Source organism: Hyperoodon ampullatus, assembly GCF_949752795.1.
Source record: "Hyperoodon ampullatus genome assembly, chromosome: 4".
Lineage (NCBI taxonomy): Eukaryota > Metazoa > Chordata > Mammalia > Artiodactyla > Ziphiidae > Hyperoodon > Hyperoodon ampullatus.
In genome coordinates, this window is record NC_136917.1 from 161,888,494 (window position 1) to 161,910,523 (window position 22,030).

A 22,030-nucleotide genomic window follows, 5' to 3' on the forward strand; every position below is an offset into this window, starting at 1 on the left:
TAATTTTATATATTTATATATAACATATAATTGTCATATGTAATGTTTACCTGCCATGATATGTATGTGTATATTATAGTTGTCCTACATAATGTTTACCTGCCTTGGTTTCCGAAGTCTTGATTACCCCTTGTCAGATAAATGTTATCTTACGTCAGCTAAAAAAGTACATGTAACTGTCTTAGTAAACAGAAATGGTATTTTAATTTAAAATGGTATTTTAATTTAATTGGTTATAAAAAGCCCATCCAGCTGCAGAAAGATATTTACAAAAACTGGAAGCTTGGGAGTTCACAGTGCTTCTTAATGTTCTCCCTTCCAGGATCTGTTGATGCAGTCACAGGTCCCTAGTCTAATTTGGAGAAAGGCAAGTGTCCATGGCCTTTTTATTGAACTAAAAGTGATTTTAAGGAGAAAAAAAGCCTTTATAGGGCTGGCTAAATGGACATGTGAGCTCTGCAGTCGCACAGAGCCTGGTGCTCAGAAGGCCTGCACTTGGGGATTAATGCTCTGAGGCCGCCATTGTGTAATTCTTAGTAGTTCCATCGTTGAATATGTTTTGTCAGTGAAGCTCAACAGGACGATGACGCACATGCTGGGAGTGTGGGGCCTCAGCTCCCGTGTGAGGCCTCCTCCCCGGGATGGGGTTCGGGCCGCCTCCACCCAGCCACTGGGCACCAGCCCTGCCCACCCACCCCATCTCCACCCCACCCTGCATGACTGCCCTGGGTCCAACGCCCAGGGCGGTGGCCAGGTTGCATCGGTAGGGGGACGTATGTGTTCCACTGTGACCGCCCACCCCTCGCTGGGGCCTGAGCACAGGTGTGAGAAGGGTCCTCCTCAGGCACAGATCACCATCTTCGCCCCGGCCAGCAGCGCCTCGGTGAGCAGAGTGACGAGCGGGCAGGGGCCTCCCCCCACCCCACCCCCCGCCCCGATCCAGGTCCCAAACACGCCCTAGAGTCGAGGCTGCAATATTGTGGGGAACTCCTGTTTGTTGTGGGTTGGGCCTGCAGTCTGGTGGGGAGGGGAGGTTGACTTCTGCATCCCCAGTGAGGTCTCTGCATTTTCACCTTGCACCGGACCTGGAAAATTACATCACCCCCCTGAGTGAGAAAGATGCCTGTCCACAGCCGCCCCTCTTCAAAGTCTGTACTTTATCATTCTGCTTCCCATGACCTCATGGGCATTGTGCAATGTGACCCCAACCCATCTCTGAATAATCGTTCTGCAGCATTCAGGAATCCCCTGGCCACCTGTGTGCAGCCACCTTTGCTTCAAACCTCCCCCCGTGGGTGGGGGTCACCACGTGTTTCTGTGAATTCTGTGAATGGCAGATCGGCAAGGCCACCCCGGGGCTTGGATCAGGTTGTGCCGTGGGATGTGCATGGGCAGGTCCTAATGGTGTTTGGTCCTTCTCCTGAGAGCTCTTCTGTACCTCAGCGTAATTCTCAGCGTCAGCCAAGCAGGTCAGCACTCACAGGCACTCACAGATTAGGAATGCAGCAGGTTTCAACAAGGTGTTTGAGGAAATCTCTTACTATGGCTTTATGGGCAGGATGGAGTAACATGGATGGAATGTAGCGGCAAACTGGATGGCCTGTCGTGTTCATAAAGTGCTGATTAATAAACTAGATCACTGTGGGAGTCCCAGGGCTCCAGTACCGATCGGTCTCCATCCACCTCCAGCAGTGTGGACGAGGACAGATGACACGCAGATCTCAAATGTGTGGGTGTCATGATGCCGGACAGGAGAACAAATGGGACTGATGCCACCATTAAGGGCTGTGGGTTTGAATGACGGACCATGTCAAACAAGAACCAATGTAATAGGACATACTGAGATTCAAAAGTTGCATCAGAAAAATAGAATCCTTGAGGGTTTTAGCTGCCTGTAAATTCAAAATAAGCCAGTATGCTGATAGAGCTGTTAAAAAAAAAAAAAAAAAAAGGCTGCGCCCAAATGAATTAATCAGTTGAAAACCTAATGACCGCACAAAATCCTGCACACACATTTTTAGAGCAGTTTTGTTTATTTATAATTGCCCAAAATTGGAAGCAGCCAAGATGTCCGTCACGAGGTGAATGGATAAGCGGTGGTACATCATATGACAGGATATTATTTGATAATAAAAAGAAATGAGCTATCAAACCGTGAAAAGACAGAGGAACCTAAGTAAATACTTAGTGAAAGGAGCCAGTCTGAAAAGGCTACATACTGTATGATTCCAACTAAATGACATTCTGGAAAAGACAAACTAGTAGATACAGTAAAATGATCAGTGGTCACCAGAGTTTATAGGCAGAGAGGGAGGCATGAATTTGTGGAGCACAGGGATTTTTAGGGCAGTGAAAATACTCTGTATGATACTATAATGATGGATACGTTACATTATGCATTTGTCAAAACCCGTAGAATGTATGACACAAAGAGTGAGTCCTACTGTGATCTATGGACTTGGTTAATAACATATCAACATTGGTTCATCAGTTATAACAAATGCAAGATGTTATAACACGGAAGCAAGATGTTAGTACTAGGAGACACTGTAGGGGGATGGGAGGATGGGGGAGGAGATATATGGGAAGTCTCTGCACAATCTACTCAATTTTTCTGTAAACCTAAAACTGCTCTAAAAAATACAGCCTATTGGGCTTCCCTGGTGGCACAGTGGTTGAGAGTCCGCCTGCCGATGCAGGGGACGTGGGTTCGTGCCCCGGTCCGGGAAGATCCCACATGGCGTGGAGTGGCTGGGCCCGTGAGCCATGGCCGCTGAGCCTGCGCGTCCGGAGCCTGTGCTCCGCAACGGGAGAGGCCACAACAGTGAGAGGCCCACGTACCGCAAAAAAAAAAAAAAAAATACAGCCTATTAATTAAAAAAAAAAACTGTATAAGTAGAGCTATGGAGTCCAGAACAAATGGATTTAAGGCCCCTCCTGGTCCCCCCCACTCTCTAGGGACCAGATGCCAGTGGGAGCATTTGGTCTGAAAGGAGTCACACCTGGAGCCTGGCCAGAGGAGGGATGGGATGCCTGGGGAAGAGGTGAAGGGACCAGGGATGTGTGTCCTAAAGAGGTGTGAACATAATCCTCGCTTTCTAAGTCTTGGTGGTAGTGGCTGGTGTCTTCTAGGAGCGCTCCTGGCATCTCTTCAGTCAGTTCATCCCACCCTGAGCAGACATACTCTTGAAAATTGGTGACAGCCCTTCCAGCTATTTTCCTGTGATAACAGGAGGTGGAAGAGGCAGGCGCTTGTGTCTGGGAGGTATTTAGCAGAGTGGTGAGAGAGCTGGCTTAGAGCCAAGCTGTCTGGATTCCTGGATCCTGGCCCCGCCTCCCCTGATCTTGGGGCCTTGGGCAAGTTTCTGAACCCCTCTCTGCTCATCTGCAAAGTGGAGTACCTTCCTCATGGGATTGTTATAAGGATGAAATGAGGGAATACATTAAATGATGTCTAGAACCGTGCTCGCACTCACTAGACATCGGCGGTTTTGCTCACTGTGTTGTGGTCTGGAGGGCAGAACTAGACGCTGGGCCAAGGGAAGCCGGCGTTAGGGGCACCTTCTCACTCTTCTGTTTTAGCCTCTTGCACTCTTGCTGTTCTCTGTGCTTACCCTGTTCCCGACCTGGAAGGCCTTTGGCGCCTTCCACCTGGCAAAGTCTGACTGCTCCAGGGAGGCAAAGCGTAAACACCCACCTTCTCTCGAGAGCTCACTCTGCCTTCCTTATGCAGCTCTCGGCCCTCTTTCCTGCTCCCACTCCCTTTTGGAAAGTATTGATACTTGGGTTAAACATAGTTGTTTACTTGTCTGCTTCCTGGCTTCGCAGGGTTTTAGTCATCAGTGTGTCCCTGCCGCTAGCCCAGTGTCTGTTAATCACTGGTTATGGAATGAAAAGGGAATTTCCCCTTCCCCCAGTAATAAAAGGATACAGTAGGCAACTGGATGCCGAAGACGTGCTGAGCTCCCCCATATGAGATGTATTTCAGTAGAGATGGGTGATTCTCATTGAGGGGATCATGGGTTGGATGAAAGTGTAAGTCTTTCTGAGTGGTGCCACGGAACACCAGCCTCAGAATTGCTTACGGCCCGCAGACAGGGATTTTTTTTTTGATGTCCTATGAGACAGTTTTCATATAAAAAAAAAGATTGGTTTGAAACAATTCTGTTCAACTACCTTTTTTTTTTTTTTTTTTTTTGCGGTACGCGGGCCTCTCACTGTTGTGGCCTCTCCCGTTGCGGAGCACAGGCTCCGGACGCACAGGCTCAGCGGCCATGGCTCACGGGTCCAGCCGCTCCGCGGCATGTGGGATCTTCCCGGACCGGGGCACGAACCTGCGTCCCCTGCATCGGCAGGCAGACTCTCAACCACTGCGCCACCAGGGAAGCCCTGTTCAACTACCTTTTAAAAAATAAATTTTGATTAAGTAAGGTTGAAACCCTTGTTTTTCTTTGAGCTTTCAATGTTAGCTAATATAACTTACTATTTTGTTTATAAATCGATCAAACTTGAACAAGCATTTTCAAGAGGGTCTTTGGTGAATGACTGGTTTTATTAAAAAGTTTCACTGTACTCCTTTCAACAATTTAAACTGCATTTGTAAATTTTATATTTTCCCTGTCCCTTCAAAGTACTTCATTATTAAAGGTTACTAAGGTTATACTAAGAGACTCAGGAACCAACCTGATTAAGCTTCCACCAGCCAATATGGGCCACTTGATGGTCAGTAGGGATGAGACTGCAGCGGGCTGGAGCACATCATTCACAATAACACTAAAAAAAAAAGTAATGACCCAAACCAACTTTGTTGCCTTTAGGGGATACTAAGGAACTGTCTCATTATCTTGAAGGCTGGTAAATAAAGAGCAAGAATCAAGCATTGATCCTGCCTTTCCCATGAGATGCGTCTCTTCCGGTCAGTTGATGAAGGGAAGTTTCTCTTTATAGATGTGACCCAGCTAATACCCGTAGCAAGAATGAAGGGCTCCTACCCCTGGGTAGTCCCTGAGGAATTAATGCCAGGCAGTCATCATGAATGGCTGCTAATGTCACAAAAATAGAGACACCAGACAGTATGTGCCTCCTGATGGGAACACACACCTCCACCTATCATGTAGCTCTATAGGAAAAAAAATTGAACCTGAATCTGGTCAAGACTCTAGATGCAACTGCCAACTTTTACAGTCTGCAGAAGAGGTAAAGGAAAATGTTAAACTAAACCACAAGGATACAAGGAGTGATTCTCAGACTCTGGAAAACTTTATTGGACAAAATGAGTCTGTTTCTTCCACAGAAATTTTAAGCAAAAGAAATAAATAAATAAAAGAGAAAGAGAAAGAGAGATAGAGAGGTGGGGGGCAGGCAGGAGACCTATAAATTACAGGAAACTTAAAACTCACATCTATCCATTTCAATATATGACTTTTTCAGATTCTGTTTCAGTCTTGTACTCTGTGTGTGTGTGTGTGTATATGTCACGTGTGTACACGTGTAAAAGATGACTGGGCAAATGTGAATGCTGACAGGTATCTGATGACACTAAGAAATTAAAGCAATTTTATTAGGTGTGATAGTGGTATTGTTGTTAGGTTAAAAAGTGCTTTTTTGTTTTTGAAGATAAATGACAACCCTTACAAGTTAAATTATATGATGCTTGATATTTGCTTCAAATAATTTGGGTGTGTATCTGGTGAGGGGAGCTTGGTGGGTGGGAATATAGAAGAAACAAGATTGGCCATGAATGGAGAATTGTTGAGGCTGGGTTTATTATACTTTGGTCTCTCTTTTTGTATATATTCGAAAGTTACCAAAATAGAAGTTTTTTAAAAAATGACTTTGTCTAACAACCAAGATCTCCCAATATTAGGCAGTTCCTGTAAAATAAATAAACTCATAGGTGTTCCTAAGATTTTTATTTCAAATCACAACTCTAAATTATACTACATATTTTAAATTGGAACCATGAGACGAATTATCGTAGGCAGTAAAAATAATTAAAATACCAAATACGTGCAGGTTTTTCTAAGTACAGATTATTACTATTAGGACTTAGTTTCTCAAACATGTCTATGCTTAATTCTTGGGCTGCAAAGATGCTCATCTACCAAGGAGACATGCAGTCCCATACAGGTAAGGCATTTCCATCCCAAGTAGTTGTTGGGTTTGCTTTCTCATCTGGCTGAGGATTCTTAATGACCAATGAGACCCTTGGGCAAGATGCCAACTATACCCTGGCCCAGGGAACACGGGGGGTGGGCATGCCCAGTGCTCTTGGGAGTTGCTATGGCAACGTCCTCTAAATGAGGGCTTCCGGCAGCCAGGGCGGTGGGTCAAAGTCCTGTCATTCCCTAATTTTTCTATTCCTGGAAGATTGTAATTTCCACTAAAAGAATAACTAATGACCTTCATTGCTTCAGTTGGTTTTGCGTTTCTCTGGTTTTTAAAAGATACTTAAATGGCTTCCTGGCTAGCTCAAAAGACCTTTAAACTTGTGGGCACTTTCTCTCCTAGGGTTTTGCCTGACTCTGCAAAGAAGGCCATTCTAATGAAACATACTAATCTAACAGTTGCAGATTCCCTCCGATGCCATGTGAGTCACACTGTGAGTTATAACTCGCTTGTGGAGTCACTTTAGTGAGCCAGAGTCGGCATTTAAAAATATAATGGAATTGGAGGAAAGTATCAGAAGGCATCACACATTGTAAGGATAAATATTATTTTTGAAACTTTGGTTTCATTTATATGTATTTAGAGATAAATGAATTTCTTATGGTGGATCACTATCAAAACTTTTGAAAACTGCCACTTCAGTGTGAGGTGGGGAAAACAGAGAGACTGGCACACAGACAAGCGCAATAATTAATCATAAACTGACAGCGAGGAGGTAAGCCAAAAAGAAAATAAATACCAAAAAAACAACTCCGGTTAAAACAAACATAAGAGCTCAAAAATAGAGCAAGTGTTAGACCCATAGTGGAAGAACCAGTTATTGTTACTGAAGATGTGGATGTTGGCATTTTGGGTTCTCTTTTAGGTCTGCTTCTTACTCTGCATATATTGTTCACCATTTATTCCTTTTTGGTAGCACAGTGCCTGGCACAATGTAGGCCCTCATACATCAATGTTTATTGAATGTAAACACTAGTAATTAGACCACCTGTTTCAGAGGATCTGGTGGGGGAGGACCCTGGGGTCTGGGAATCTGTATTTTAACAAGCTTTCCAGGCAGCCAACCTGCTGGCAGTTGCAGACCAATATTAAAGAAGCACTGACCTATTCTACCCACTCTGGCCCAGGTCACACACATAGGTAACATTAGAACCAGACATGGAAATTGGGTTGTCCGCATGCTGGGAGAGGTTTTACCCACAACTTCACCAGCATCTCACGTTGACCACTTCTCACCAAGCACATTGCATAACCTTCTAGTAGACGTCCTGGCCTCCCTGCTTCCTCTCTACTCCACCTCATCCTCTCTGCTGCCCCCAGACATTTCCCTAAACCACTCATCATTTCATTTACCTACCCTATACCTTTGGCTTTCTCTCTGTTGTCAGTAGTGATGGCTAAACTCCTTACATATCCTTCAGGGCTTGCCGTAGTCTGCCCCCAGCCTCGCACCTCAATTTCTTCTCTCTGCCAGTCTCCCAACTCTCTTGTTGTTTATCCCTCTGCTTCTGCAGGGGCCATCCCAGACCACTTGCATGCCCCAGGCACACCTCACCCTTGCCTGACTCTTATCTTCTGCTCATGTTGTATCCTCCAATTGGAACAGCTTCTGTTTTCCTCTGAATTGCATCCATCCTCCCAGACCAAGTTCAATGCCACTTTTTATAAATCTTCCCTGATTTGGAGCTAATCATTTCTCCTCCTTTGCTTCTCTTTGCTCTTTGCTCACGTCTTGCTGTAGCACCAAGACTCATTGCCTTGGACTTGGTTAGTGCAGCCTGTGTTCATCTCTCTGATGAGGAAGTAAGTTCCTAGAAGGCAGTATTCATGTGTTCTTTGCTTCTTTATACATCCCACACTGCCTTACAACTAGTATTAAATGACATTTCTGTTAAATTGATTTTTCTAAGTTATGATTACACCAAAGTCAATATTAATTGGTAGCTTAACCAACTAATTTATGTAGAATGGGCTTCAGCCTCTATATGAAGGCTCAAAGCTCCTTGTGACTTCCTTGCCATTCCATTCCTTTATAAACCCAATCAAAAACAAAACAAAACAAAAAGTACTGTAGGGTTTGTGTGCTGTTCATGATAAAGAATTCTTTGTTTTCCTCTGGAGACGAGGTGGGCAGATAGACAAAAGGGCAGTGATCTTAGAAGGGGCTAGCAAATTGGATCCCTAATAACTGCTATTTTTAAGAGATTGGTGGGGTGGGGGGTAGGAGTTAAAGAAGTGGATGTGGCATAAGAGAAAACCGTAAGACAGAGGACAGCAAGTAAAGGGCATCTACTCTAGCTTCTCTTGTGCGTGAAAAAACCCTACTGCTCTGCCTTTTTAATTTTAGCCCATCATAATTCTGCTGCAGGTCAGTTCTATTCCATCTGTTAGCAGAGTGATATTTGGGCCATACCCAAAATAGCAAATCTTCTGCCCAGATTGGAGGTTAGGGCAGAAAGCCTGGCACAAAAGTACACATGGCTCCAGTGCTTTTATTTCCCTGACTTTGATGCCTATTAAGTAACTTTCATGTGGTCACGTTGAGGGTGCTTTTGACAAGTGAAGTCATTATTGAATGTATTTTTTTGTTTCTGTGGCAGAAAGTAAACCTAATTTTTAAAACAAGGTACAATCCTCAAGTTGAAATAATGATTTGTCTGTTTTTGCTGTGATAGGTTCCTTGCACTGACTCCATGGAGAGTGTATCACCTGATTTCTGTCATGATCCTTGGACGTGTTATTATGCAAATAATAAAGGATATGGTTTTGTCTAGAACAAGAGGTAAGAAAACTCAGTATTCATTTTTATGGTATTTAATTTTCTAGACTCTGAAGGTCTGACCTTTGTATAGGCAGATTAACTGAGCGGTCTTTGAAGTGGAGCAAAATAACAGATTATATAGGCACTGACTATTCTATTTTGAATGTTTGTTAAATATTATTTTAAAATTTATTAAACTTATTTACTACTTATTATTTATTTAACTGATGTTGTCCATAGTCATAGCTACTGCTGCTGGGCAAAAGGTTTGTGTGTGTTGGTTTCTCCTTTGGCTCTAAGTGCCGTTATTTTAAATACCATTTTGGTATTCAAGTAGGCTGCAGTGAGGATAACAGTTAAATATTTATTACATCCCACATAATGAAACTGGGCCATTGGAAAATGGACTAGTTTATATAAATTTTTTCTCTGCCTCTGTGGAGAAAAACAATAAGTTCAGGGCTTAGAAACAAGTAACGGTTAAATTCATTTTTAAAAATGAATTGAAAAATAAATTCATTTTAAAAAACAAATTTTTCAAAAAATTCAAGTGAGAACTTGAATTATTAAAAAAATGTGCTTAAGGTTTTCTGAGTAATTTAACTAGATCATAAATCTGAGTCAAGCTTTTCCGTCCTTGGAGGAGCTTCTTTCTACCAGGGTTTGAGCTAGTTTTTGTAGATAGACAAGAATCCCTGCTTGGAATAATTGAGCCCCATGAAATTAAGTGAAATAAGATTGATTTGACCAAAAACAGCTAAGAGGGGGTTACAGTGAAGCAGTTGATTCCACTAAATGTAACCCCAGATGAAGGGATAATTTTGGTAGGGGTCCATATAGGTGGATGCACAGAAGAACTGTCCAGGGTCCTAGCCCTGGCGGGGATACTGAAGCTGCTTGTGGGAGGCATCCTTTCCTCCCTAGCACTGACCCTGGGACCAGGGATATTAGGTTGTTACGGATGTACCATCATCTGTTATGGATGTACCATCATAGTGTTCTATGGTGCGCTTTAAATCTGGTTTATATTTTAAGTCTTTATGGTTCTTAAACTAACTCATGTGTAAGCCATTTAGAAAGATTGTTTTACACGGGTGTGTTTCAAGGTGATTCCTTCATTCACTGTTCTGGGAAGGTGAACAGGTGGGTTTTGCCCAGATATTGCTTTTCTTGAATCTGTAGATTTAGTTTACATTCTTGTACACATTCTTCCTTCTCTCCCTCTCCTCCTCCCACCCACCTCTTTTCTGTTTCAGAGAACAGACACCTAACTCTCTGCCTTCTAACCCTAACAGGCACCTGGCCTGCTACTTTCTGTTTACTCCAGATGTATTCATTCTGCCTAGAGGTGGGACATCTCTGAGCTGTAGGGCTTTGTGCTGGGGTTGGTGAGATCAACGCATGGCGATACCTGTGTTTCTGCCTTGATTCATAACGGATAGAGGAGAACCTGTTTCTCTCAAATAGACTTGGTAACATTTTCACCCTCTAGGAGCTCCCACCGAGGAATCTTAGAAAAAATAGCCATTTAACCTATTTTACCTGCAGTCATTCTAGCTCAGTAGGGCAAGGGACCTCACAAAGCAAGCTGAGCATCTCGATGTTTTCAGTGGTGTACAAATTTGGTCCCAGTCTGGGCACAAGTTATAAGGAAGGGAAAAATGGCGGGGGCGGGGCAAGGATGAAGTGGAAAGACGTCGTGACTGTCCTTCTCTCACTCTCACGAGGACCGTTCCCTGCGTTGCCTCACCAGCTTGATGTTCTTGCAGGCGTGCAACTTTCATATTAAGTTGCAGGAAAGCTCTCCACTACAAAGATTCAATCCTTTAAAAAATTAGGGTGGTAGGGTGGGAAGCATACCAGTCTTCTAGAGCTAGTTGGCTCCATTTCTCAGCTGTGGAGAGGCCCCGTCAAAGACCGTATTGGTTTCCTATGGCTGCGGTGACCAATTACCACAAGCTTGGTGCCTCAATACAGCAGAAATGTCTTCTTTTACAGTCCATAGTCAGTACCACTGGGCCAAAATCAAGGTGTGGGCAGGGCCGCGCTCCCAGATTCCTTGAGCATCCAGCTTCTGCCGGTTCCTGGTATCCTTGGCTTGTAGGGCATCTCTCCAGTCTGTGCCTTTGTGGTCCCATCACCTCCTTCTCTGCCTGTGTCAAATCTCCCTCTGCCTTCCTCTTACAAGGACACTTGTGATTCCATTTGGGCCTCACCTGGATAATCCAGGACGGTGTCCCCATTTCATAGCCCATAACTTCGTCACGTTTGGTAAATCCCATTTTCCATATAAAGTAACGTGTTGCAGGTTTCGGGAATTAAGACCCGATACCTTTGGGGGCCATTATTCAGCCTCCTACATAATCCGAACCTCTTTATCCTGTGAAATGGCAAATCCTCCTGATACCACAGGGTTGTCTAAGGGTCAGACAAGAGCGTGAAACAGAAGCACCTCAGTCAGTAACGGGCCCCTCTCTCCAGCTCCGACCTGCGGCCGGAGCAGCACGGGTCTGTTCACCCGTCAGTCGGCCCGTGTTGAGCGCCTTCCTCTCACCAGTGCCTCTCTGCCCGAGTCCACCTCTCATGCTCCAGCCCGTAGGGCGGGCATTTGTCACAGGCCAGTCTTTCTGTCCGGGTTTTCATCGGGGGACATTGCTCTGAATACAGTGTTTCTACTGCATGAGGAAAAAAGGAGAAGCAGGACTCCTGGCTGTGCTCTCCCAGCGCTCCCAGTCTGTGGCCGAAGCATCATGGGTGCCAGCGTCGTCCTCTGCAGTCGAGTCTTTTAGGACAAAGGCCCATTGAGCCCCATGCGTGGTCGGCAGAGCCTGGCTTTGCAGGCCCTTCAGCCCAGGGCCCTGCAGTGATGACCTGATCTCTGGGAGGCGCAGAACCAGCTTCAAGTTGGATCCAGATGCGGGGATGGTAGCTCCATGGCTTCATCCAGAACCGCCGGGCTCTCACAAGCTACCCCGGCCCTATGGCAGGAGCAGTGAGGAAAGGACCGCCAGGTCATCTGGCCCCTCGCCTCTCCACCAGCTTCCCCGCTTCCCACAGCATTTTTGGCTGAAGGGATTAAGAGTCTCTTGTTAAGATTTAATTGTACCCCTCCCCTCCTTCCATCATATCTTTAATACCGTCTTAGGTACTGAATACGAAATAGGTGAGCAGAAGTGTGGCGATACCTTCTTGGGACTTACTCGTTGCGAAACCCAGGGACCCCGTGTCTCTGGTTTCTGAGTCACCGGTGTGGACGCCCTCGGCCGTGATGGATTTCTCTCTCACGGTCTCGCTGTTGTGCGCTTGACTGTGTGCTCCCCAGAATTAACCCCTTCCTCTGGGCTCTGGGGATGCTTCTGCAGTGTGGGAAACTCCTCCCGCGGCCTTCAGTTTTTCTCGACCACCTTCTCCTTCTCTCTCTTTGCCAAAGAACCAGTAATTTCCACACCCCGCTGTCTGTGAGATGCTCTTCAGCGACTGTGCTGGGCAGTGGAGGAGGGCTCAGCAGCTTCCCGCACGCCACCTGTGGAGGCATCGCCAACCACTGTCCCTTTATGCCTTTCCTCCTGCCAAATCTACACCATCCATTTGATGCCGCCTTCCAGTCGCGGTTGAACATGGACCCACCTGCATTCGTGGCCTATGAACTGTAGGCCTTTGTGCCCACGCCACACTCTGTCATTCCCGCTTGTGCCCTGATGGCTTGTGTGAAGCCTGGCTTCGGTCCCTGAGACCATCCCTGTGCCTTTGACCTTAGCCTTCGCAAGTTCTGTCTCCAGCCCCTGCAAGGCTGGCAGTCAGTCCTCGGTGCTTCCTCCCGTCCGGCCCCACCCCCCGGCCCCTCACTCCCATTGCACTTGCTCTGTGACCCCAGTTCAAGCGCGCCCCTGCTCAGCCTCTTACACCCCACCGTCCTCAGCCCTGTGCTGCCCGGCCCTGGTCTACGTTCAGCAATTGCGGTGCTGCTGTCCTCACCGTTCTGACGTCCTCGCTCCCTTAGCCAGCAACTGTACTCATTTTTCCAATGCTTTTGTTATAATTAACACAATATTATTCAGATTTCAGGTGTCCCACATAGTGCCTCAATATTTTATACATTGTGGAATGATCACTGCAGAAAGACCAGTTACCATCTGTCACCATACAGAGTTGTTACAATATTATTAATTAGATGCTGTATGTGTGCATTACATCCTCATGACGTATTTATTTTATAGCTGGGAGTTTGTCCCTCTTAATCCCCTTCACCTGTTTTGGTCTATCTCCCCACCCCCTCCCCTCTGGCAACTATCAGTTTGTTCTCTGTATCTATGAGTCTGTTTCTATTTTGTTTCTTCACTTGTTTTTTTAGATTCCACATATAAGTGAAATCATACAGTATTTGTTTTTCTCTGTCTGACTTATTTCACTTAGCATAATACCCGCAGGTCCATCTGTGTTGCCACAAATGACGAGATTTCATTCTTTTTTATGGCCAAATAGTATTTCATTGTAATATATGTATACACTACATCTTCTTTGTTTGTTCATCTAGATAGAAAGCAAAACCAGATCCATGGCACAATTCTAATAATCTGGTAAAAGGATGCAAGCAGTTTGGAGAAACTTTTTCCTGCGGCTGAATTTTAAGAAGAATTTATCACATGCATCTTTACTAGGGGACACTGAAGAACAAAAGGGACAACATCTTTGGCTTTTGTTCGATGGAAAAAGCAGAAACCACCTCTTGGCCATTTCTTTTCTTGAACTTCATTAAAGCTGGTAGCGGGGAGTATAGTGTCAAGGCATAGTCCAGTGAAGAAAGTCATTGGAGAATTAAGAAAGCAAATGAGATCTAGGTGTATGTGTGTGTGTGTATATAAATGTTGATTTCATTTGAGCATAGATATAGGCTCAAAACACCTAAAGAATGAACAGATAAAAATCTCCTTTCTCAAATAGCGGTTGTTTCAGTTCTCCTTTGTCAGTGCCATTTCAGAGTTCCCCTTGAATACCACCTCTGTTATTGCTGCTTTGTTGACCAGCCACATTTTCTCTCCACCCTGAACTCCCATGGCTTATGTTTCTTGTAGAGTTCCTACACCACCTACCTCGGTTCAGATTTGCTTGAGTGCAGGTTCGGTCTGCCCCATTGGACAGTACAGTCCCCGAGGCAGGACCATGTGTTACACGGTGCTCCATCTTCCGTGGTACCTATCCAGGTGTTTTGCATATAGTAGAATCTCAATGGATATTTGTGGACAACTTGCCTGAATGAGTTATGGTAGCAGAAGTATATGCTGTATGAACTGATCGTTTCTAGAGTTTTAAGATCTAAGCAGTCCATTTTAAATAGCTCAGAATATTTCTAAGTTGAGAAATGCCTCAAGAGGAAAATACCTCCATTAACCTTTCACATTTACTTCTCCTATTGCAGGTGCACAGTTGTGGAGAAGCTTCAGTGAAAGGTAGGGAACCTTCTTTTCATGTTATGGCTAATGGAGGGCAGGTAGGAGAGGTGACCGGGCCGCCAAGATGCATCTCTGAAACCATAGTTCAGCGACAGGATTGATCATAGTAATCTACAAGAGTGGGAACATAAAGAAAAATACAGTCGAAGTGAGGGCGAGGATAAAATCAGGACTCCTTCTAGGAAATGGTTCACGTCTTGCTGTAATATTGGGCCATGTGCACGCGTGAGAGTCATAATGTGTGAAGATAGGTGGGGGAGATGGGGATGTTTTCATTGGGGATTTCCTCTCAGACCTCATTTTGGGGCCTGAGCAGCATGCGGTAGTGGGGGAAGAACAGGGCAACCCCACGTCCCGGAACTCTGCAGGAACATTCCCGAAGGCTAACCAGGCTGTCGGTTCAGAGAACTCTGGGGTAAGGAGACGAGGAGGAGGGGTGAGAGGCTTGTAGGTGGGAGGGTGCAGCGAACGTCCACAGGGCTCTGGGTTCCTTGTGCAGCCACAAGCAAATGAGCCCCCTTTTCATTTGCCATCCCCCATCCTGAAGTAAAGGCTCTCTTCTCACATGGAAGAGAAAATAGGTGGGGCGGGTGATGAGAGGATCAGAATTCGCATCACCAACTGTGCACATGAGAAGTGGAAAAGTGAAGAAAATGTGAGGGTCAGTATTCCTGTAAAATGAATTTTTGTAGTTATTTATTTGTTTAAATTCTGCCTTAAGAATACCCTTGTAGGACTGAAAGAGGGATGGTTCGGTGCTCGACTTACATCAAAGTGGGCAACATGCAGTGAAGGCTCACAAAGGAAACAAAGTAATGCCTTTAAAAATCCATGAAAAAAACCATAACCTGGTATATAATGTACTCTTTTTTTAAATAAATTTATTTATTTTGTTTATTTATTTTTGGCTGCGTTGGGTCTTTGCTGCTGTGCACGGGCTTTCTCTAGTTGCGGCGAGCGGGGGCTACTCTTCGTTCCGGTGCGCAGGCTGCTCATTGTGGTGGCTTCTCTTGTTGCAGAGCACGGGCTCTAGGCACGTCGTGGGCTTCAGCAGTTGTGGCACGCGGGCTCAACAGTTGTGATGCACGGGCTTAGTTGCTCCGCGGCATGTGGGATCTTCCCGGACCAGGGCTTGAACCCGTGTCCCCTGCATTGGTAGGCGGATTCCTTACTACTGCGCCACCAGGGAAACCCCTATAATGTACTCTTAGAAGCTGTGCTCATGAAAATAATGCTTACTTCAGGTGTAAAGGCTAATTTTATGACCAGTTTACTTCTGAGTGCTTGTTCCTTCATTTTGGAGCCCAGATTTTCATGGGCAGAATGTAAACTTGCCAAAGACTCAGCAGAGGGAGATATTAGCTCTAAGAAGGGAAACCTGATCCTCCAGACACAGACCCACCCCTGGCCTGGCAGTCCAGGTCCTGGCTTCCGTCCTGCCCCTGCAGACACACTGGGCCTCCTTGGATAAGTGTCTTAAGCTTTCTCTGCAGGTGTTTCCCCATTTGTCAGGTGAAGAAGTTGAGCGTGCTCCCTAATTCTGGTTGGAGGAAGAAGATCTGACCAAGTGATTTAGTGTAATTTCAAAGAAATTTTAGGGCTTCCCTGGTGGCGCAGTGGTTGAGAGTCTGCCTTCCGATGCAGGGGACATGGGTTCGTGCCCTGGTCTGGGAAGATCCCACAAGCCGCAGAGCGGCTAGGCCCGTGAGCCATGGCCGCTGAGCCTGCGCATCAGGAGCCTGTGCTCCGCAACGGGAGAGGCCACAACAGTGAGAGGCCCGCGTACCCCAAAAACAAAACAAAACAAAAAAAAAGAAATTTTAAAAGCTCTTCGAAGCAATACTCTTTCAGATTTACTGATACTCAGTTTGACCCGCCAAGGGCTTTGCTGAAGCCCTTGCTGTCCACAGCCCTTCTGAAGTAGTTATAAGTTGCCTGGGAGAATTCCCAGTGTGCACTTCCTCTTAACATAGAAATTATTGGAATGTTTGATAAGGATCTGGAAGAAATATTAGCTATTAGTGAGCACAGCAGGACCAAGGCTCTCACTTTGCCAATGTTGGGTTTGGTCAGGGAGTGAGTAGCTCCTTAGAATGCGGCTTTTTAAAGATTTATAATATTCCACTTGTTTGGGGAGCTGCCTCTGTACCCCCAGAGAAGCCATGATCATGGAAATAATAGCCTTTTTTTAGGGAGGGTCTCATTTACTTCAGGATTACCCTGATGGATTTTCAGATGCAGCTCATTTTCCATCCTGGTCCCAACCCTGCAGCTAGTGATCTTGCCAAGTTCACTTATCTCTTGGCCTCAGTTTTTTCTTATCTGCTGAGTGAAGAGGTGAGAGAGAATCATCTTGAATATCTCTTCCAGCCCTAAGAAGTCTATGATGTGATTTCAGGGGGATTAGTGTTCCTTTCATATTGTAATCCATTTACCTTTTTGTTTGGCCAGTGCCTCTTTCAAAGTGATTTAATTCACACTAGAAAGGATACTTCCCAAAATGTTTTCACTGCACTTTGCATTGTGTAATTTCATTCTGATTTCTGTTGTTCACGCTGGAGATGTGAAATTGAAATATGTTTTCCTCTAGTTTCTTTGACGATGATTTGGTTTGTTACTTACAGTGACTCTTGGCATCTGGTACTTGCTAGTGCCGTGTTTTTAACATTGAACAATTCAAAACCACCTTATTTGAAGAATAAAATACAGTGCTGGATAGGAGGATCTTTGCAGGCAGGAGGAGGTGCTGTTTTGCTCCTGTGAGGCAGGTGGGATTAGGATCTTTCCACTTACAAGGTCTGAGGTGCTGAGCTCAGAAAGCTCGCCCTCGTTTGGCGGTAGTTAGAAATCAACATTTCTAAATCCTAAACATGATACAATATGATCTCAACTACAGTACCTTGCTAAGTGGGTAAACCCTAGGCATACAGCAAAAGAATTAACATCAGTGCAAACACTTTCCACCTTAGGAAACTAGATGTTTCTTCTTTTCTAATATACGGAAATTCTCCTTAATTACTGGTGGGAATGCAAAACGGTACAGCCACTTTAGAAGACAGCTTGGTGGTTTCTTACAAAACCAAATATATTCTTATCATACAGTCAGGCAGTCATACCCTTTGGTATTTACTCAAAGGAATGAAAACTTGGGTCTACACAAAAAGCAGCACACAGATGTTTATAGCAGCTGTATTCATAATGCCCAAACTTGGAAGCCACCAAGAGGTCCTTCAGTAAGTGAATGGGTAAATAAACTGTGGTACATCCAGACAATAGAATATTAATCAGCGCTAAAAAGAAATGAGCTATCAAGCCACGAAAAGACATGGAGAAACCTTAATCATATTACTAAGCAAAACAAGCCAATCTGGAAAGGCTACATACCCTATGGTTCTAACTGTAAGACACTCTGGAAAAGGCACAATTACGGAAACTGTAACAAGATCAGTGGTTGCCAGGGGCTCGCGAGGATGGGAGGCATGAATAGGCCGAGAACAGAGGATTTTAAGAGCAGTGAAAATAGTCTGTATGTTACTCTCATGGTAGATACAGGTCATTACACTTTTGTCCAGACCCATAGAATGTACAACGCCAAGTGTGACCCCTAATGTAAACTCTGGATTTGGGGTGATTATGACGTGTCAGTGTAGGTTCATCAGGTGTAACAAATGCAGCACCCTGGTGGGGAACACTGATGAGGGAGGAGGCTGTGTGTGTCTGGGGGCAGAGGGTATATGAGAAATCTCTGTGCCCTCTGTTTGATTTTGCTGGGAACCTAAAACTGCTTTAAAATAATAGAATCTATTTTTAAAAAGTTAAAAAGGGAAAAAAAGAGATCAGCATTTCTCCCCCGTTCCTCCCCTCCCCACCCCCCATTACAGCCTGCACAGCTGGGATTCCCACGTCTGTCAGCCAGGCTTAATTGTCCCTCTTCCCAGCATCGCGTTAGTGGTGTGCTCTCAGGCTCAGAATGAACCAGGCCTTTTCTCTGTAGGGCTTGTTTAAGGGCCGTGAAATTCACTGTTCAAAAGGTGGATGAAATCATGGACCACTCTGCCTTCATTATGCTGTTGTAGAGCTTTTCCATTAAAAAGGAGCTCCTTGAAAAGGGAACTCTGTGCACTGTTGGCAGGAATGTCCATTGGTGCAGCCACTATGGAGAACAGTATAGAGGTTGCTCAAAAAACTAAAAATAAAACATTCAGACGGTCCAGTAATTCCACTCCTGGGTCTAGATCCAAAGGGAATGAAATCACTGTCCTGAAGAGATGTCTGCACACACCTCCCCCATGTTCACTGCAGCACTGTTCACGATAGCCAAGACATGGAAACAACTCAGCGTCCACCAGTGGATGCACTGATAAAGAAAATTGGTATATATACACAATGGAATGTTACTCAGCCATTAAAAAAGAAGGAAATTCTACAACATGGATGAACCTGGAAGGCGTATGTTAAGTGAAATAAGTCAGACAGAGAAGGACAAATACTGCGTGATCTCCCTTTTATGTGGAATCTAAAAAAGTTGCTCATAAAGAAACAGCAGATTGGTAGTTGCCAGGGCTGGGGGTGCAAGTGAGGAGGTGTTGGTCAAAGGGCACAAACCTCCAGTTATAAGATGAATGGATTCTGGGAAACTAATGTGCAGCATAGTGACTCTAGCTAACAATACCATATTGTGTGATTTAAAGTTGCTAAGACAGTAGATCTGAAATGTTCTCACCCCCACAATGACAAAATGGTAATGATGTGAGGTGAAGGAAGTGTAAACTATCCACTGTGGTAATCATTTCACAATATGTACGTCTATCAGATCATCATACTGTGCACCTTAAACTTACACAAGGTTATATGTCAATTATATCTCAGTAAAACTGGAAAGGAAAGTAATTTTTTCCTTCCTATAATCCTCATGGCTTATTTCACATACTCTTGGAAAAGTTGCTTTTGTCAGCTAAGCTTAAAGCATTTCCTCCAAAATTTAGCGCGAAGATGGTGATTTCTATGTACAAGAAGGGTATTCACAGGTATAACGTGTTATACCTAACTAGTAAATAACAGTAAAGCCAGCATGAATTTCTGATGTCTTCAACAATAAAAATTGGATCATTTTAATCAGATGCCATTCGCATATCAGTTTTTGTACCTGGAAAGTTCATTTTGTGCAAATGTGGTTCTCAGTGTGTAAGTCCTGAGAAGGGCTGGTGCCTGACCTTTTTCTTTACTAAACAGTAAGCTCCAGCTCTGCAATATGAACAGGATTTATGTGGAGCAGTCTGTCAACTGAACCAAATTAACATCTTCTATGGCTCGTTTCTAGTCTTGGGATGGAACCTGACCCGTGCTATCATGGCTCTTAATTCTCGTGTGACTGTGGCCGCTGACTGAATAATAGCCTCTGTTAACAAAGGAGAAATTGTGCCCATTACCTTTAAAAACATAAAATTGGTTTCAGTTTGGCCTGGTTTTTCTAAGGAAGTATAAATTAGAAAAAAGTACTTTTACTTACATATATATAAATCATTCAAAATTTCTTTCCCTAATTCTTTTTTTTTTTTTTTTTTTTTTTTTTTTGCGGTATGCGGGCCTCTCACTGTTGTGGCCTCTCCCGTTGCGGAGCACAGGCTCCGGATGCACAGGCTCAGCAGCCATGGCTCACGGGCCCAGCCGCTCCGCGGCATGTGGGATCCTCCCGGATTGGGGCATGAACCTGTGTCCCCTGCATCGGCAGGCGGACTCTCAACTACTGCGCCACCAGGGAAGCCCTCCCTAATTCTTTAATAATTTTATACATTATAATCCAGATGAAGGAGCTCTTATCATAAATCCTGTTTTACTGTTCAGTGTCAATTTACAGAAAATACACTTCTTTCATCAACACAACAGATTTTGGAAATTACGGCTGAGAACTCTGGGATTTAATAACAGACATCGCCAGAATCCCAATGCCTCAGCTGGTGTCTTTCACAGGAAGTGGGGCATGGCTTTCCAAGAATGTAACAAGGGCATCAGATCTACTTTGCCTTACCTTGAGCTGACTCTTGGGGTGGGCACAGCAGAGAATTAACAGACGCAGTCTTTCTAGAGCCAGCAGGAGTTAGCAGGAGTTGTGGGCTTTTTGCCTGCAGCTTGGTCAAATCCTGGGGCTCCTCCTCTGAGCTCTCTCTCTCTCTCACCTGCTCTTAAGAGAAGCAGTTCTGTGGCCCTACTTGGTGAGATGAAATGCCTTTTTGTCTTGTCAACTTCCAGATAATTGCCAAAGTGTTCCGTTTCTATTTTTTTCTGGAGAAAAGGAGCCAAGAATTGTTGGTTGAAAAGCCCAGTCCCGAGCTTGCCCCCCTCATAGGCCCAGAACCAATGTGGAAACTGGAGCATGTAGGTAAGAGCCGTCTAATTAATTAAATCCTTGAGCGCAGCACCATGCTTCCGGTAAAAGTGAGAAGTCATCTAGCATTTGCTAACTTGTCTCCTCTGAGGAATAGAATTTAGTATGAAAACTGAGTATTCTATATTTATGAATCGTCATCACTCATCAGAATTCCACAGACGGGATGAATCACCAAGTCAAAAGCATTAAGTAGTCACATGGCAGCCTAAAAAGTTTTCTTTCTTTCTTTGTTATTAGGCACAGCAGTAATTCTGACTCACGCATTGAAACTACTAGATTTTACAGTTTTAGTATTTTCAAAAGTATCTAAAGTCACCTTATAACTTGTATTTTGTAACCTTTCTAAGAAGGCATACTATTTGGAAGCTTTATTTTTTAACTTCAGCCAGAACTGCAGTTAGGGAGCCACATCTCCATGACTTTTAAAAGAAAGTCTTGCTATGAAGGCTACATTTGATTGGATTAAATGAAAAATTCTTTTCCTCGGGAAAAAAAATTCACTTAAATTCAGAATATGCTGGATTTTAACACAAGCATATCTGGGCTTGGGGAGTCTTTGGCTGGAGATGCCTGGGCCAGCCTGGGGGCAAAGCACCACTATGAAAGTCTCTACCCTGCCAACATAAAAATCCGAATAGGCCTTTTATTCCTTTTTTCAAAAATAATAATTGAGCACAATTCTGTAGTCATATATCGCACAATGGAGAGTTGAAGCCCTTTTATTCCTCTCTCTCCGGAAAGAACGGACCCATTCAGCCACCGAGAGATGGTGAGCTCTTAGGCAGCACGGCTGCAATGTGGCTTAGAATTCTTCACCCAGATTCCAATCTGTTGTGTTCATTTTTAAAAGTTGTACTTTGACAATCAGACCAGTTGAAGACAAGTGCGGAACAAAGGACTACAAGCCGTTTTGAAAGCTGTTTGAGGACGAAGGGGACAATTCTGCTTCTTATCTCTTCACCATCAGTGGGGTCTCTACATAAAAAGGGTTGACTTCCTAAAAATGCCTCATGCTGGAACTTTAAGGGCTGTTTTTTCCCCTCAGGAGCCCCTCAAGCTAAAAGCCCTCCCTGAAACTGACGGCCATCTTCACAACAGCAACTGATCTATTTCTTAGGTGTTAAAAATAAAATGAAACAGGAAGTACAAATTATTGTGTATAAAATAAATAAGCTACAAGGATATATTGTACAATGCAGGGAATATAGCCAATATTTTCTAATAACTGTAAATGGAGTATAACTTTAAAACACTGTGAATCAC

The 22,030-nt window shown here is 44.4% G+C and overlaps 1 protein-coding gene across 1 annotated transcript in view; it reads left to right on the forward strand.

The window, feature by feature from the left end:
- The window catches only part of RETREG1 (reticulophagy regulator 1), a gene marked incomplete at its 5' end in the record, with an annotated part of 122,216 nt that overhangs the window by 24,137 nt on the left and 76,049 nt on the right, over positions 1-22,030 (forward strand). Inside the window, 2 exons of the mRNA XM_079704083.1 lie at positions 8,844-8,950; positions 14,346-14,376. Of these exons, the coding sequence (XP_079560209.1) occupies positions 8,844-8,950; positions 14,346-14,376 (138 nt within the window). The remainder of the gene's footprint in view (positions 1-8,843; positions 8,951-14,345; positions 14,377-22,030) is intronic.